This window comes from Hyperolius riggenbachi, chromosome 8 (assembly GCF_040937935.1).
Source record: "Hyperolius riggenbachi isolate aHypRig1 chromosome 8, aHypRig1.pri, whole genome shotgun sequence".
Lineage (NCBI taxonomy): Eukaryota > Metazoa > Chordata > Amphibia > Anura > Hyperoliidae > Hyperolius > Hyperolius riggenbachi.
Window position 1 is genome coordinate 265,419,559 of NC_090653.1, and position 15,974 is coordinate 265,435,532.

Below are 15,974 nucleotides of genomic sequence, written 5' to 3' on the forward strand. Positions count from 1 at the left end.
TTCGCTGTAGTGCCCCATAGGTATCTTAATGCACAGACACTAGGGGTACATCTGACATTTGAGAGGACAGAGGCTGGAGGATTCTGTCGCCATTATTTCAGGCCGTTACCGCCGCGCACCCAATCGACCATGTCGGTCGAGATTTTCCTGCATATGCAATCAATACATTCAACCAATTTAGGCCCGAAATCAGTCGATTCGTTGGTCAGGCATGCTTGTGGTGACAAGTCTCTAGATGTATGGCCACCTAAGTGGTAACTGCGTCTCTCTCTGGGTCCTCAGTTGCATCACTAGAGCCCTTAGCCTGTCGGGTAACAGATGGAAGCAGTGACTTCCTCCAGCCAGCCTCCTGGGATAGTAATAGTACTAGCTTAGGCTGGCTGCTTTGTTGCCTTTGTGGTTGAAGGATTGAGAAAGCAGCAATTTCTGTACTCATTTCTGCAAGTCTGCATCTTGTAAAATACAGGAAGATCCCAAGACTGCTGAGACAAGAGCTTTTTTCGAGAAGTTGGTCCTAACCCAGGATTACAGAGAGCGATCAGGGGTTTGGAGTAAACATGTTTATGGTGTGAGAGTTCTCAAGTGCTTGTATAGACAAAGTTAAAGGATTTGTAGATTGGGAAAACAAAGCAATCCCTAAGTAAGCGCATGGCCCTATGTAAAAGGGGTAACAGCTGCAGGTCAGAACTCTACACTCTTCCTATGGGAGAGGTAACTGCAGGTCAGGACTGTGCACTCTTCCTATAGCACGGGTCACTTTGCAGGCCAGGACTCTGATCAGCAACAGTGGGCACTTTTTATTGTTCCAAGTTCTTCAGTTAAAGGGAACCTAAAGTACATGTAATGTGACCAGTTTAACTTACTTGGCGCTTCTTCCAATCCCCCCCTGTAGTCCTCCGCATCACTCATCTTCATTCTGCTCTGTTCCTTTCAGCAGCTGACCCCTCCAAAAGCTGCATGCAAGGCCCTGGGCCCTTCTCGATCATGCTACCGTGGCGGGGAGGATTTTGCACTTGCATATTTTGACAAAATTGCTACTGTGCAAGTACTGAACTCTCCTGGCCACAGGAACGTGATTGAGGAGGCACATGGCCAAGGCCTCGCATGCCCCTCACTTAGCCACTTCTATACGCTTTTCTACAACCGACGGAACAACAGGCATCGAATTCCGTTGTTCAGAGAGAGCTGAACATAGCCAAGCCTGGACACTACATGTAGCCTCCAGGATGAGACAACAGAATCTAGCGCAGCATTACATGAACGATGCGAAAAGCCGTAACCATTGTTTAAAAAGAGCTTCCATTCATTTAAGTGGACATTACTTGAATGATGAACGCCGCAACCACCTCGTTTAGACGCCCATGTGAACAGGCCCTTGGTCTCCAGATGCTGCTTGTTGTCCTTGGGTCCCTCCTGTTCCCCATACTTGGTCCTCTTCTCTCCCCAGCCTCCCTGGAGTTCCTCCGAGCAGCACCCAGAGATTCTGAACTGTGCATGCGCGAGTTTTGAAATACACGTGCGGTGTGAAAGAAAAGTGCTTGTAGACGAGCTCTTACTTTTCCTGAGCACGCGTGGTTTCGGAATTTGTGCCTGCATAGTTTGCTCTGCACCGCTCAGAGAAACTTCCAGAAAAGTATTCAACGGAGGGATCCAGTTGAATACTTAGAAGACCCGGAACTGGAGGGACCCCGAAGACAATGAGCAGCATCAGAAGTCTGTGGAGGAGGTAATCTAGTCCACCATCGGCTTCAAATAGAATACAGGTTTTCTTATGTTAATATGATATATATCATTGGACTTCTACTCTTTGAATGATGTACTGTATTTATATATGTATCTGTTCTTTAAACTGACCCAGCTGTTTGTCTCCTCTGCAGTGTGTCTCTCCCGCTGGGCTCCTCAGACATGAATGAAACCTATGCGGTGGTGCAGAAGAGACCACCGGTACCAGCCGTCTCTTCAGGTGCTAAAACTCTACCATGCACGTTGGACAGCAGGGCGGCGCCCTCCGCTTACATTCAGTATGACAACGTCAGACCGCGGACAATGCCCCCCAAGCCTCCAGACCAGCTTTACAGCACTGTGGTTCCAAAGCCAATCAGATCATCTGCTTGTCCGTCTGTGAGTCCCACCTCATCGCCAATCTCCTCCTCCTACGCTTTAGCTGGGGCACCAAGCCTTCCGGAGTTAGCCCCTAACTCATACAGTGAAGTCAACATTCCCAGTGCAGGTAAAACCACAGAGAAAGACAGAGAAAGTACGGGGAGGTTGCAGCTATTTGGACTCTTTCCTGGGGGGATCAGCTCTCTGTGTTGTTTTATGACCGGTGAAATGGACTGAGACCTTTGACTGATGCCATGGCCATGACTGAGGGATGAGCCAGGACTTCCCTTACCTCTTTGAATGTGGGTTTAAAGTCCAGAATAAAATATTTTAGCTTGGAAAGTGTGGAAATGGGCTAGATAGAAGGTTTTAACTGCTATTCTTTTCTCACTTCCTTTCTCTGAGACCTCCATGGTGTCTTGTGGACACCGGTTGTCTGCCAGACACGAAATGAGTGAACAGCAATGAAAACTTGACAGGGATTTTAATTCATAGTAAAGAGCTGAGCAGCGCTACTTAAAAACAGATGAATGCTTACCTGCAAAAGTGTGCAAGCCCCACTTATGGGATAAAATACACACTGAGCACACACATGACCTGTCTACCGCTTGGAGGATGTTGGTTTCCTCTAACAGCTTGCATGCAACTTGTTAGGTACTCGTCCCTCCCACTGTCGTAGAAGTCTTTCCTCCATGGGAGGGGACCTAACACTAACTAAATTATACCTATGCATATGCATAGCCTGGGCGCGCTACCAAGTAAAATTGAAAATTGCGTAAAAAAATGGAGGAAAGACTTCTACGACAGTGGGAGGGACGAGTACCTAACAAGTTGCATGCAAGCTGTTAGAGGAAACCAACATCCTCCAAGCGGTAGACAGGTCATGTGTGTGCTCAGTGTGTATTTTATCCCATCAGTGGGGCTTGCACACTTTTGCAGGTAAGCATTCATCTGTTTTTAAGTAGCGCTGCTCAGCTCTTTACTATGTTTTAATTTATTTCCGGCCAGCTGCTCCCACTTAACAGTTTTGCTTTTGGTGTATATGCAGAGCTTCTGTTTGGTTCAAGGTGCGTTTGCAGTCTCTGGGGGGGCTCAGCGCATCTCTGAGTTGAGGCCAATCGGTGGCGGCCTGGTGATGCGCTGATCCCACTTTTTTTACGCAGGGATTTTAATTCGTCATTACTCTGTAAAAATGAAGGTTTGAGTTTCTTACTATTTCTCCTGTTTGAGAAGATTTATCCAACAGAAAGTGAATGGTGTTCCGTTAGATAGGGTCACAGCTAGCAATATAACTCAAGAGAGGCTATGTGCGCTTTCCACGCTATCCAAACATGTTTCCTGGAGTTGAAACTATAAAAAGAACTCCAGACTCCTAGGAACCCTAATGCTTGCAGATGCCTAGGCAGGGGACACACTTGACTGATTTCGTGTGCATTTTCTGCACAGAAAAACTGAGAACTCGTGTCAATCAATGGGCTTTTTTTCTACATACTAACTCACATGGGGCTTGATTCACTAAACCGCGATAACTCACAGCTCAAGTGTGTCCCCTGCCTTAGACTCCTCGAAACCCTAATGCTTGAAAATGCCTAAATAAATTGTTTATATTCTGATGACCTCATTGTTCTAGCCCCAGTCCCCTGTCCTAGCAACAGGGCTATTGGGAGAGGTTGACGCTGTCTCCTGCAACAAGTGCCTGTTTGGTACAGGACTACACTTCCCATGATCCCTACCGGAGGCTGTTAGTTGGTAATACTCAACTGATAACACTGGATGTCCCTTTGTAGTTCTGCTGGCAATTTGGTGACAGTGGAAGTAGTATAATCACAGTAACTCGCTGTAGAAACAGGAAGTGCAGCCATGTTGATTTTCTTTCAGCAATTTCTGCAAGAAAACACAAGAGACAACAGACTAGCAAAGGTACAACAATAGCTTGTATTTGTGGGTGCTATGTTTCTTTTTTCTGTTGAATTTCACGCCCCATGGACAGGAACTGGAAGCTGTGCTGCACTCAGCTCTTCTCTATGCTGGGAGATTGTGCAGGATATAAGGATTGTTTCGTTTTAAACAAATAGAACAGGGAGCTTATGAGTGACAGCTACACTGATTTTGAGAAGCAGAAAGCTTTTATAAAAACAAGTTAGTTCTTAGAATTTATAATACTGTGGATTAGACTGTAATTCCACTGTATTTTGGGCATTTTTATAATTTAAGCTTCTACTTTAAAGATAAAATTCACTGTAAACTTTATGGCTGTTAATCCAGGAAATGGCCCAGAAGCAGACGTAAGAAGCATGTAGCACTTACAAAGGTTTTACTTGTGCAGCTAGATGTAAATTTGTTACAAAGATATTTATTTTGTAGTCAGGGCATGTATAGTGTTATTTTAAGATTATTTTGCTTATATATTTATTGCATTTACTAATAAATATATATTTTTTATTAGAACACTAGGAAATGTTGCAAATAAATGCTGCATAGCTAGTAATGTTTTGTGGGCAACGGAGAGGATTGCTTTAGAGTTGCAGTAAATTATGTGATACCATTGCAAGAGCAAAGTCCCCAGACTTGGGGGCTACCTTGACTAGGCCTTACTTGCACTTACAAATTTGCCAGGTGTAGCGTTGTTAAAGATGATTCTGATTACCTGCACAATTGTCCAACACTGTCATTTTAGAAAATCCTCATAAGTGATTGCTAGATAATGAATGAGCTCTATTGTTCTGCGTTCTTCTTCCTGTGGGGGGGGGGGGGGGGACTCTGGTTTGTCCCTCACTCGGTGTGCCCCCCCCCCATGCCTCTCTATAGAACAGAGCAAGCTGGTCCACTATAGCCTAGCAGCATGTCTGCGCAGCACTCATTGAAGAGTCTGTTGCCCTTTCAATCACTCAACGATCGATAAAGGTGTCCATTAAAGGTACAATTTTAAGTGAACAATGTTATTTTTAGGGATGGTCAATGACATGCAAATTATTTTGAGTTGTGGCAGCATTATGCAAATTTTGTATGCAAATTTATGCAGCTCGAAAAATTAACCAATCAAATTCTTCTAAAATTTGATTGGTTCATTTTCAAGCTGCATACATTTGCATACAAAATTGGCATAATCCTGCATCCACTCGAAATTATTTGCATCTCATTGTCCATCTCTCCTTATTTCCATTCAGATTGAAAGAAAAAATGGAATATAATCAATCCACAGCATTAAATAATGCAATTTGCGATCGTATCGAAACCAGATATGAGCATATATTTGGAAAAGTCCGCCATGCCAATTGAATATTTTTTACGAAAATGATCTATAATGCAATTGTTCGGGATCGATTTGGACAGCTTCTCCGTTTTAAGACAATGCGATCTGAATAATGCAATCAGAAATGTGATCATTCACTAAGGCATAAATTTGAGGGCGTTTTCCCAGTTTGCAGCACTATGCAATCCCGATTGTGTTTTCCCCACGTGATTTTACACATTCGTTTGAGATTATTTTCATTGTGCTAAAGAGCTTTGGAATCGGGAATGATTGCTTTGTGTGGGAAACAGCAGCAAGCTGCTAAATTTTAAATTGCAAGAAAAAAAATGCAAAAGCGCGCAGGACAGTCGGTTTAAATGAATGGCCGGTGCAGCAGTGTGCGTTTTGCTGTATGATCTGATAAGTGTGCACCCTACCTAAAAATTGTACCATTAATAGGCCCCTTCCGGGTCAGAAAATGAGCGTCTGTTTGTAGCTTAAAACCCAATCTACACGCTACAATTCCCCGTACGATCAGTCGATCGATTCGGATCAAATCGATTAAATCCGACAGGTTCGATCCGGACTTGATTGATAGTGTGGTTCATTTTGCATTGATACCTAACAAAAATCGATCACACTTTCAATTGAGTCCCGATTGGACCTGTCGGAAATAAATCGATCCGAATCGATCGATTGATCACACAGGGAATGGTAATGTGTAGATTGAGCTTTAGACCAGCAGCTGAAGCGCTAAACAATAGATTGTGTTTTTAGTTGTGATATTTAATAATCTTCTGATTAAAATAAATAAATAAATAAAGCACTTTAAAAACATTAGTACTAAACATAAGTAAACAAATGATATGTGGCCTTTAATGTTTGTAATGTTTTGCTTTTAGAAATCAGGTGAACTGTCTGTCTTTGTCATGTATTTTGTCTGTGTACGTTTGTGATTTGTTAATAAAGCAATGTTTTCATGTGTCTGTTGTCCTGTTTATAATGTCTGTGCTCTGATCACTGATTTCTCTGTTGTTTTGTTGTGGCCAGTGGCGTAACTACAATTCATGGCCCCTCCCAATGTTCACTCCCCTTCCCTTTCTTCAATCTTGATGCCCTTCACAGCCTGGGGGCCAATCTCACAAGGGTGATAAAACAAGTGTGGCCATCAGGATCTTCACACCCATAACAGGTGTAGCCACACAAACACCTGATCTGGAGAATGGCCCTCTGTATCAGAGGAAGTAAAGGTTAGTAATTGGGTCCCTCCAAAGATTTGAGCCCCCTGCAATCTCAGGGTCTGCTCCAGTCTAGTTACGCCCCTGGTTGTGGCATATGTGTCTGGTGCTCTGTGGTGTGTCTGGTGTCTTGTGGTGTTGTGTCCCTGGTGCTCTGTGGTGCTATGTGTCCCTGGTGTCCTCTGATGTTAGGTGTGGCACACGCTCTGTGGTGTTAGGTGTGGCTGCTGATCTGTGGTGTTAGGTGTGGCTGCTGATCTGTGGTGTTAGGTGTGGCAGATGCTATGTGGTGTTAGGTGTGGCAGGTGTCCTGTCATGTTAGGTGTGGCACATGCTCTGTGGTGTTAGGTGTGGCTGCTGATCTGTGGTGTTAGGTGTGACAGATGCTATGTGGTGTTAGGTGTGGCAGGTGTCCTGTGATGTTAGGTGTGGCACACGCTCTGTGGTGTTAGGTGTGGCTGGTGATTTGTGGTGTTAAGGCGCGTACACATGCCGGGATGTTTCAAACTACGGGTCGTCAGTGGGGCGGTCATTCTGACGACAGTTGCACGTGAGTCATCAAGACTGATTAAAATCCGTCTTACCAGTCTTATCAATCTGACGACAGCTTGTACACATGTGCAACTGTCGTCAGAACGACCACCTCGTGGGCAGGTCTGATGACCCGTAGTTAGAAAAAGTCTGGTGTGTGTATGCGCCTTTAGGTGTGATTGGTGCTCTGTGGTGTTAGGTGTGGCACATGCGCTGTTGTGATAGGTGTGGCCGGTGAACTGTGGTGGTAGCTGTGGCTGGTGCACTGTGGTGTTTGTTGTGAGTGGTGATCTGTGGTGTTAGGTGTGGCAGGTGTCCTGTGGTGTTAGGTGTATCACATGCTCTGCGGGTTTAGGCTTGCTCTGTGGTGTTAGGTGGGACTGCTGCTCTGTGGTGTTAGGTGTGGCAGGTGCTCTGTGGTGTTAGGTGTGACTGGTGCTCTGTGGTGTCAATTGTGGCCAGTGATATGGGGTTTTAGGTTTTTGCAAGTTCTCTGTGGTGCTAGGTGTGGCTGGTGTTCTGTTGTGTTAGCTGTGGCCGGTAATATGTGGGGTTAGGTGTGAGAAGTGCTCTGTGTTGTTCGGTGTGGCATGTGATCTGTGGTGTTAGGTGTGACAGGTGGTCTGTGGTGTTAGGTGTGGCAGATGCTCTGTGGTGTTAGGTGTGGCAGGTGGTCTGATGTTAGGTGTGGCAGGTGTCCTGTGGTGTTAGGTGTGGCAGCTGTCCTGTGGTGTTTGGTGTGACTGGTGATCTGTGGTGTTAGGTGTGGCAGATGCTCTGGTGTTGTGTGGCTGGTGCTATGTGGTGTTATGTGTGGCAGATGCTCTGTGGTGTTAGGTGCACCACATGCTCTGCGGGTTTAGGCATGCTCTGTGGTGTTAGGTGTGGTTGCTGATCTGTGGTGTTAGGTGTGGCAGGTGTCCTGTGGTGTTAGGTGTTGCTGCTGGTCTGTGGTGTTAGGTGTGGCAGGTGTCCTGTAGTGTTAGGTGTGGCTGCTGATCTGTTATGTTAGGTGTGGCAGGTGTTCTGTGGTGTTAGATGTGGCAGGTGTTCTGTGGTGTTTGGTGTGGCAGGTGTCCTGTTGTGTTAGGTGTGGCAGGTGCTCTGTGGTGTTAGGTGTGGCAGGTGTCCTGTTGTGTTAGGTGTGGCAGGTGCTCTGTGGTGTAAGGTGTGGCAGGTGTTCTGTGGTGTTAGGTGTGGCAGGTGTTCTGTTGTGTTAGGTGTGGCAAGTGCTCTGTGGTGTTGGGTGTGGCAGGTGTCCTCTTGTGTTAGGTGTGGCTGGGGCTCTGTGGTGTTAGGTGTGGCAGGGGCTCTGTGGTGTTAGGTGTGGCAGGTGTTCTGTGGTGTTAGGTGTGGCAGGTGTTCTGTGGTGTTAGGTGTGGCAGGTGCTCTGTGGTGTTGGGTGTGGCAGGTGTCCTGTTGTGTTAGGTGTGGCAGGGGCTCTGTGGTGTTAGGTGTGGCAGGGGCTCTGTGGTGTTAGGTGTGGCAGGGGCTCTGTGGTGTTAGGTGTGGCAGGTGTTCCGTGGTGTTAGGTGTGGCAGGTGCTCTGTGGTGTTGGGTGTGGCAGGTGTCCTGTTGTGTTAGGTGTGGCAGGTGCTCTGTGGTGTTAGGTGTGGCAGGTGCTCTGTGGTGTAAGGTGTGGCAGGTGTTCTGTGGTGTTAGGTGTGGCAGGGGCTCTGTGGTGTTAGGTGTGGCAGGTATTCTGTGGTGTTAGGTGTGGCAGGTGTTCTGTGGTGTTGGGTGTGGCAGGTGCTCTGTGGTGTTGGGTGTGGCAGGTGTCCTGTTGTGTTAGGTGTGGCAGGGGCTCTGTGGTGTTAGGTGTGGCATGGGGCTCTGTGGTGTTAGGTGTGGCATGGGGCTCTGTGGTGTTAGGTGTGGCATGGGGCTCTGTGGTGTTAGGTGTTGCAGGTTCTCTGTTGTGTTAGGTGTGGCAGGTGTCCTGTTGTGTTAGGTGTGGCAGGTGTTCTGTGGTGTTAGGTGTGGCAGGTGTTCTGTGGTGTTAGGTGTGGCAGGTGCTCTGTGGTGTTGGGTGTGGCAGGTGTCCTGTTGTGTTAGGTGTGGCAGGGGCTCTGTGGTGTTAGGTGTGGCAGGGGCTCTGTGGTGTTAGGTGTGGCAGGTGCTCCGTGGTGTTAGGTGTGGCAGGTGCTCTGTGGTGTTGGGTGTGGCAGGTGTCCTGTTGTGTTAGGTGTGGCAGGTGCTCTGTGGTGTTAGGTGTGGCAGGTGTTCTGTGGTGTTAGGTGTGGCAGGTGTTCTGTGGTGTTAGGTGTGGCAGGTGTTCTGTGGTGTTAGGTGTGGCAGGTGTTCTGTGGTGTTAGGTGTGGCAGGTGCTCTGTGGTGTTAGGTGTGGCAGGGGCTCTGTGGTGTTAGGTGTGGCAGGGGCTCTGTGGTGTTAGGTGTGGCAGGTGCTCTGTGGTGTTAGGTGTGGCAGGTGCTCTGTTGTGTTAGGTGTGGCAGGGGCTCTGTGGTGTTAGGTGTGGCAGGGGCTCTGTGGTGTTAGGTGTGGCAGGTGTTCTGTGGTGTTAGGTGTGGCAGGTGCTCTGTGGTGTTGGGTGTGGCAGGTGTCCTGTTGTGTTAGGTGTGGCAGGGGCTCCGTGGTGTTAGGTGTGGCAGGGGCTCCGTGGTGTTAGGTGTGGCAGGGGCTCCGTGCTGTTAGGTGTGGCAGGTGCTCTGTGGTGTTAGGTGTGGCAGGTGCTCTGTGGTGTAAGGTGTGGCAGGTGTTCTGTGGTGTTAGGTGTGGCAGGGGCTCTGTGGTGTTAGGTGTGGCAGGTATTCTGTGGTGTTAGGTGTGGCAGGTGCTCTGTGGTGTTGGGTGTGGCAGGTGTCCTGTTGTGTTAGGTGTGGCAGGGGCTCTGTGGTGTTAGGTGTGGCATGGGGCTCTGTGGTGTTAGGTGTGGCATGGGGCTCTGTGGTGTTAGGTGTTGCAGGTTCTCTGTTGTGTTAGGTGTGGCAGGTGTCCTGTTGTGTTAGGTGTGGCAGGTGTTCTGTGGTGTTAGGTGTGGCAGGTGTTCTGTGGTGTTAGGTGTGGCAGGTGCTCTGTGGTGTTGGGTGTGGCAGGTGTCCTGTTGTGTTAGGTGTGGCAGGGGCTCTGTGGTGTTAGGTGTGGCAGGGGCTCTGTGGTGTTAGGTGTGGCAGGGGCTCTGTGGTGTTAGGTGTGGCAGGTGCTCCGTGGTGTTAGGTGTGGCAGGTGCTCTGTGGTGTTGGGTGTGGCAGGTGTCCTGTTGTGTTAGGTGTGGCAGGTGCTCTGTGGTGTTAGGTGTGGCAGGTGTTCTGTGGTGTTAGGTGTGGCAGGTGTTCTGTGGTGTTAGGTGTGGCAGGTGTTCTGTGGTGTTAGGTGTGGCAGGTGTTCTGTGGTGTTAGGTGTGGCAGGTGCTCTGTGGTGTTAGGTGTGGCAGGGGCTCTGTGGTGTTAGGTGTGGCAGGGGCTCTGTGGTGTTAGGTGTGGCAGGTGCTCTGTGGTGTTAGGTGTGGCAGGTGCTCTGTTGTGTTAGGTGTGGCCGGGGCTCTGTGGTGTTAGGTGTGGCAGGGGCTCTGTGGTGTTAGGTGTGGCAGGTGTTCTGTGGTGTTAGGTGTGGCAGGTGCTCTGTGGTGTTGGGTGTGGCAGGTGTCCTGTTGTGTTAGGTGTGGCAGGGGCTCTGTGGTGTTAGGTGTGGCAGGGGCTCTGTGGTGTTAGGTGTGGCAGGTGTTCTGTGGTGTTAGGTGTGGCAAGTGCTCTGTGGTGTTGGGTGTGGCAGGTGTCCTGTTGTGTTAGGTGTGGCAGGGGCTCTGTGGTGTTAGGTGTGGCAGGGGCTCTGTGGTGTTAGGTGTGGCAGGTGCTCTGTTGTGTTAGGTGTGGCAGGTGTCCTGTTGTGTTAGGTGTGGCAGGTGCTCTGTTGTGTTAGGTGTGGCAGGGGCTCCGTGGTGTTAGGTGTGGCAGGGGCTCCGTGGTGTTAGGTGTGGCAGGGGCTCCGTGCTGTTAGGTGTGGCAGGTGCTCTGTGGTGTTAGGTGTGGCAGGTGCTCTGTGGTGTAAGGTGTGGCAGGTGTTCTGTGGTGTTAGGTGTGGCAGGGGCTCTGTGGTGTTAGGTGTGGCAGGTATTCTGTGGTGTTAGGTGTGGCAGGTGTTCTGTAGTGTTGGGTGTGGCAGGTGCTCTGTGGTGTTGGGTGTGGCAGGTGCTCTGTGGTGTTGGGTGTGGCAGGTGTCCTGTGGTGTTAGGTGTGGCAGGTGCTCTGTGGTGTTAGGTGTGGCAGGTGTCCTGTTGTGTTAGGTGTGGCAGGTGCTCTGTGGTGTAAGGTGTGGCAGGTGTTCTGTGGTGTTAGGTGTGGCAGGTGTTCTGTGGTGTTAGGTGTGGCAAGTGCTCTGTGGTGTTGGGTGTGGCAGGTGCTCCGTGGTGTTAGGTGTGGCAGGGGCTCCGTGCTGTTAGGTGTGGCAGGTGCTCTGTGGTGTTAGGTGTGGCAGGTGCTCTGTGGTGTAAGGTGTGGCAGGTGTTCTGTGGTGTTAGGTGTGGCAGGTGTTCTGTGGTGTTAGGTGTGGCAGGTGCTCTGTGGTGTTGGGTGTGGCAGGTGTCCTGTTGTGTTAGGTGTGGCAGGGGCTCTGTGGTGTTAGGTGTGGCAGGGGCTCTGTGGTGTTAGGTGTGGCAGGGGCTCTGTGGTGTTAGGTGTGGCAGGTGCTCCGTGGTGTTAGGTGTGGCAGGTGCTCTGTGGTGTTGGGTGTGGCAGGTGTCCTGTTGTGTTAGGTGTGGCAGGTGCTCTGTGGTGTTAGGTGTGGCAGGTGTTCTGTGGTGTTAGGTGTGGCAGGTGTTCTGTGGTGTTAGGTGTGGCAGGTGTTCTGTGGTGTTAGGTGTGGCAGGTGTTCTGTGGTGTTAGGTGTGGCAGGTGCTCTGTGGTGTTAGGTGTGGCAGGGGCTCTGTGGTGTTAGGTGTGGCAGGGGCTCTGTGGTGTTAGGTGTGGCAGGTGCTCTGTGGTGTTAGGTGTGGCAGGTGCTCTGTTGTGTTAGGTGTGGCAGGGGCTCTGTGGTGTTAGGTGTGGCAGGGGCTCTGTGGTGTTAGGTGTGGCAGGTGTTCTGTGGTGTTAGGTGTGGCAGGTGCTCTGTGGTGTTGGGTGTGGCAGGTGTCCTGTTGTGTTAGGTGTGGCAGGGGCTCTGTGGTGTTAGGTGTGGCAGGGGCTCTGTGGTGTTAGGTGTGGCAGGTGTTCTGTGGTGTTAGGTGTGGCAAGTGCTCTGTGGTGTTGGGTGTGGCAGGTGTCCTGTTGTGTTAGGTGTGGCAGGGGCTCTGTGGTGTTAGGTGTGGCAGGGGCTCTGTGGTGTTAGGTGTGGCAGGTGCTCTGTTGTGTTAGGTGTGGCAGGTGTCCTGTTGTGTTAGGTGTGGCAGGTGCTCTGTTGTGTTAGGTGTGGCAGGGGCTCCGTGGTGTTAGGTGTGGCAGGGGCTCCGTGGTGTTAGGTGTGGCAGGGGCTCCGTGCTGTTAGGTGTGGCAGGTGCTCTGTGGTGTTAGGTGTGGCAGGTGCTCTGTGGTGTAAGGTGTGGCAGGTGTTCTGTGGTGTTAGGTGTGGCAGGGGCTCTGTGGTGTTAGGTGTGGCAGGTGTTCTGTGGTGTTAGGTGTGGCAGGGGCTCTGTGGTGTTAGGTGTGGCAGGTATTCTGTGGTGTTAGGTGTGGCAGGTGTTCTGTGGTGTTGGGTGTGGCAGGTGCTCTGTGGTGTTGGGTGTGGCAGGTGTCCTGTTGTGTTAGGTGTGGCAGGTGCTCTGTGGTGTTAGGTGTGGCAGGTGTCCTGTTGTGTTAGGTGTGGCAGGTGCTCTGTGGTGTAAGGTGTGGCAGGTGTTCTGTGGTGTTAGGTGTGGCAGGTGTTCTGTGGTGTTAGGTGTGGCAAGTGCTCTGTGGTGTTGGGTGTGGCAGGTGTCCTCTTGTGTTAGGTGTGGCTGGGGCTCTGTGGTGTTAGGTGTGGCAGGGGCTCTGTGGTGTTAGGTGTGGCAGGTGTTCTGTGGTGTTAGGTGTGGCAGGTGTTCTGTGGTGTTAGGTGTGGCAGGTGCTCTGTGGTGTTGGGTGTGGCAGGTGTCCTGTTGTGTTAGGTGTGGCAGGGGCTCCGTGGTGTTAGGTGTGGCAGGGGCTCCGTGGTGTTAGGTGTGGCAGGGGCTCCGTGCTGTTAGGTGTGGCAGGTGCTCTGTGGTGTTAGGTGTGGCAGGTGCTCTGTGGTGTAAGGTGTGGCAGGTGTTCTGTGGTGTTAGGTGTGGCAGGGGCTCTGTGGTGTTAGGTGTGGCAGGTATTCTGTGGTGTTAGGTGTGGCAGGTGCTCTGTGGTGTTGGGTGTGGCAGGTGTCCTGTTGTGTTAGGTGTGGCAGGGGCTCTGTGGTGTTAGGTGTGGCATGGGGCTCTGTGGTGTTAGGTGTGGCATGGGGCTCTGTGGTGTTAGGTGTTGCAGGTTCTCTGTTGTGTTAGGTGTGGCAGGTGTCCTGTTGTGTTAGGTGTGGCAGGTGTTCTGTGGTGTTAGGTGTGGCAGGTGTTCTGTGGTGTTAGGTGTGGCAGGTGCTCTGTGGTGTTGGGTGTGGCAGGTGTCCTGTTGTGTTAGGTGTGGCAGGGGCTCTGTGGTGTTAGGTGTGGCAGGGGCTCTGTGGTGTTAGGTGTGGCAGGGGCTCTGTGGTGTTAGGTGTGGCAGGTGCTCCGTGGTGTTAGGTGTGGCAGGTGCTCTGTGGTGTTGGGTGTGGCAGGTGTCCTGTTGTGTTAGGTGTGGCAGGTGCTCTGTGGTGTTAGGTGTGGCAGGTGTTCTGTGGTGTTAGGTGTGGCAGGTGTTCTGTGGTGTTAGGTGTGGCAGGTGTTCTGTGGTGTTAGGTGTGGCAGGTGTTCTGTGGTGTTAGGTGTGGCAGGTGCTCTGTGGTGTTAGGTGTGGCAGGGGCTCTGTGGTGTTAGGTGTGGCAGGGGCTCTGTGGTGTTAGGTGTGGCAGGTGCTCTGTGGTGTTAGGTGTGGCAGGTGCTCTGTTGTGTTAGGTGTGGCAGGGGCTCTGTGGTGTTAGGTGTGGCAGGGGCTCTGTGGTGTTAGGTGTGGCAGGTGTTCTGTGGTGTTAGGTGTGGCAGGTGCTCTGTGGTGTTGGGTGTGGCAGGTGTCCTGTTGTGTTAGGTGTGGCAGGGGCTCTGTGGTGTTAGGTGTGGCAGGGGCTCTGTGGTGTTAGGTGTGGCAGGTGTTCTGTGGTGTTAGGTGTGGCAAGTGCTCTGTGGTGTTGGGTGTGGCAGGTGTCCTGTTGTGTTAGGTGTGGCAGGGGCTCTGTGGTGTTAGGTGTGGCAGGGGCTCTGTGGTGTTAGGTGTGGCAGGTGCTCTGTTGTGTTAGGTGTGGCAGGTGTCCTGTTGTGTTAGGTGTGGCAGGTGCTCTGTTGTGTTAGGTGTGGCAGGGGCTCCGTGGTGTTAGGTGTGGCAGGGGCTCCGTGGTGTTAGGTGTGGCAGGGGCTCCGTGCTGTTAGGTGTGGCAGGTGCTCTGTGGTGTTAGGTGTGGCAGGTGCTCTATGGTGTAAGGTGTGGCAGGTGTTCTGTGGTGTTAGGTGTGGCAGGGGCTCTGTGGTGTTAGGTGTGGCAGGTATTCTGTGGTGTTAGGTGTGGCAGGTGTTCTGTAGTGTTGGGTGTGGCAGGTGCTCTGTGGTGTTGGGTGTGGCAGGTGTCCTGTTGTGTTAGGTGTGGCAGGTGCTCTGTGGTGTTAGGTGTGGCAGGTGTCCTGTTGTGTTAGGTGTGGCAGGTGCTCTGTGGTGTAAGGTGTGGCAGGTGTTCTGTGGTGTTAGGTGTGGCAGGTGTTCTGTGGTGTTAGGTGTGGCAAGTGCTCTGTGGTGTTGGGTGTGGCAGGTGCTCCGTGGTGTTAGGTGTGGCAGGGGCTCCGTGCTGTTAGGTGTGGCAGGTGCTCTGTGGTGTTAGGTGTGGCAGGTGCTCTGTGGTGTAAGGTGTGGCAGGTGTTCTGTGGTGTTAGGTGTGGCAGGTGTTCTGTGGTGTTAGGTGTGGCAGGTGCTCTGTGGTGTTGGGTGTGGCAGGTGTCCTGTTGTGTTAGGTGTGGCAGGGGCTCTGTGGTGTTAGGTGTGGCAGGGGCTCTGTGGTGTTAGGTGTGGCAGGGGCTCTGTGGTGTTAGGTGTGGCAGGTGCTCCGTGGTGTTAGGTGTGGCAGGTGCTCTGTGGTGTTGGGTGTGGCAGGTGTCCTGTTGTGTTAGGTGTGGCAGGTGCTCTGTGGTGTTAGGTGTGGCAGGTGTTCTGTGGTGTTAGGTGTGGCAGGTGTTCTGTGGTGTTAGGTGTGGCAGGTGTTCTGTGGTGTTAGGTGTGGCAGGTGTTCTGTGGTGTTAGGTGTGGCAGGTGCTCTGTGGTGTTAGGTGTGGCAGGGGCTCTGTGGTGTTAGGTGTGGCAGGGGCTCTGTGGTGTTAGGTGTGGCAGGTGCTCTGTGGTGTTAGGTGTGGCAGGTGCTCTGTTGTGTTAGGTGTGGCAGGGGCTCTGTGGTGTTAGGTGTGGCAGGGGCTCTGTGGTGTTAGGTGTGGCAGGTGTTCTGTGGTGTTAGGTGTGGCAGGTGCTCTGTGGTGTTGGGTGTGGCAGGTGTCCTGTTGTGTTAGGTGTGGCAGGGGCTCTGTGGTGTTAGGTGTGGCAGGGGCTCTGTGGTGTTAGGTGTGGCAGGTGTTCTGTGGTGTTAGGTGTGGCAAGTGCTCTGTGGTGTTGGGTGTGGCAGGTGTCCTGTTGTGTTAGGTGTGGCAGGGGCTCTGTGGTGTTAGGTGTGGCAGGGGCTCTGTGGTGTTAGGTGTGGCAGGTGCTCTGTTGTGTTAGGTGTGGCAGGTGTCCTGTTGTGTTAGGTGTGGCAGGTGCTCTGTTGTGTTAGGTGTGGCAGGGGCTCCGTGGTGTTAGGTGTGGCAGGGGCTCCGTGGTGTTAGGTGTGGCAGGGGCTCCGTGCTGTTA

The 15,974-nt window shown here is 51.4% G+C and overlaps 1 protein-coding gene across 3 annotated transcripts in view; it reads left to right on the plus strand.

Moving 5' to 3' along the window:
- PTPN18 (protein tyrosine phosphatase non-receptor type 18) overlaps positions 1-15,974 on the plus strand; it is a 220,565-nt gene that overhangs the window by 171,648 nt on the left and 32,943 nt on the right. For all 3 annotated transcript variants that reach the window (XM_068248793.1, XM_068248794.1, XM_068248792.1), the window contains one exon: positions 1,878-2,230. In XM_068248793.1, coding sequence (XP_068104894.1) covers positions 1,878-2,230 — 353 coding nt within the window. The remainder of the gene's footprint in view (positions 1-1,877; positions 2,231-15,974) is intronic.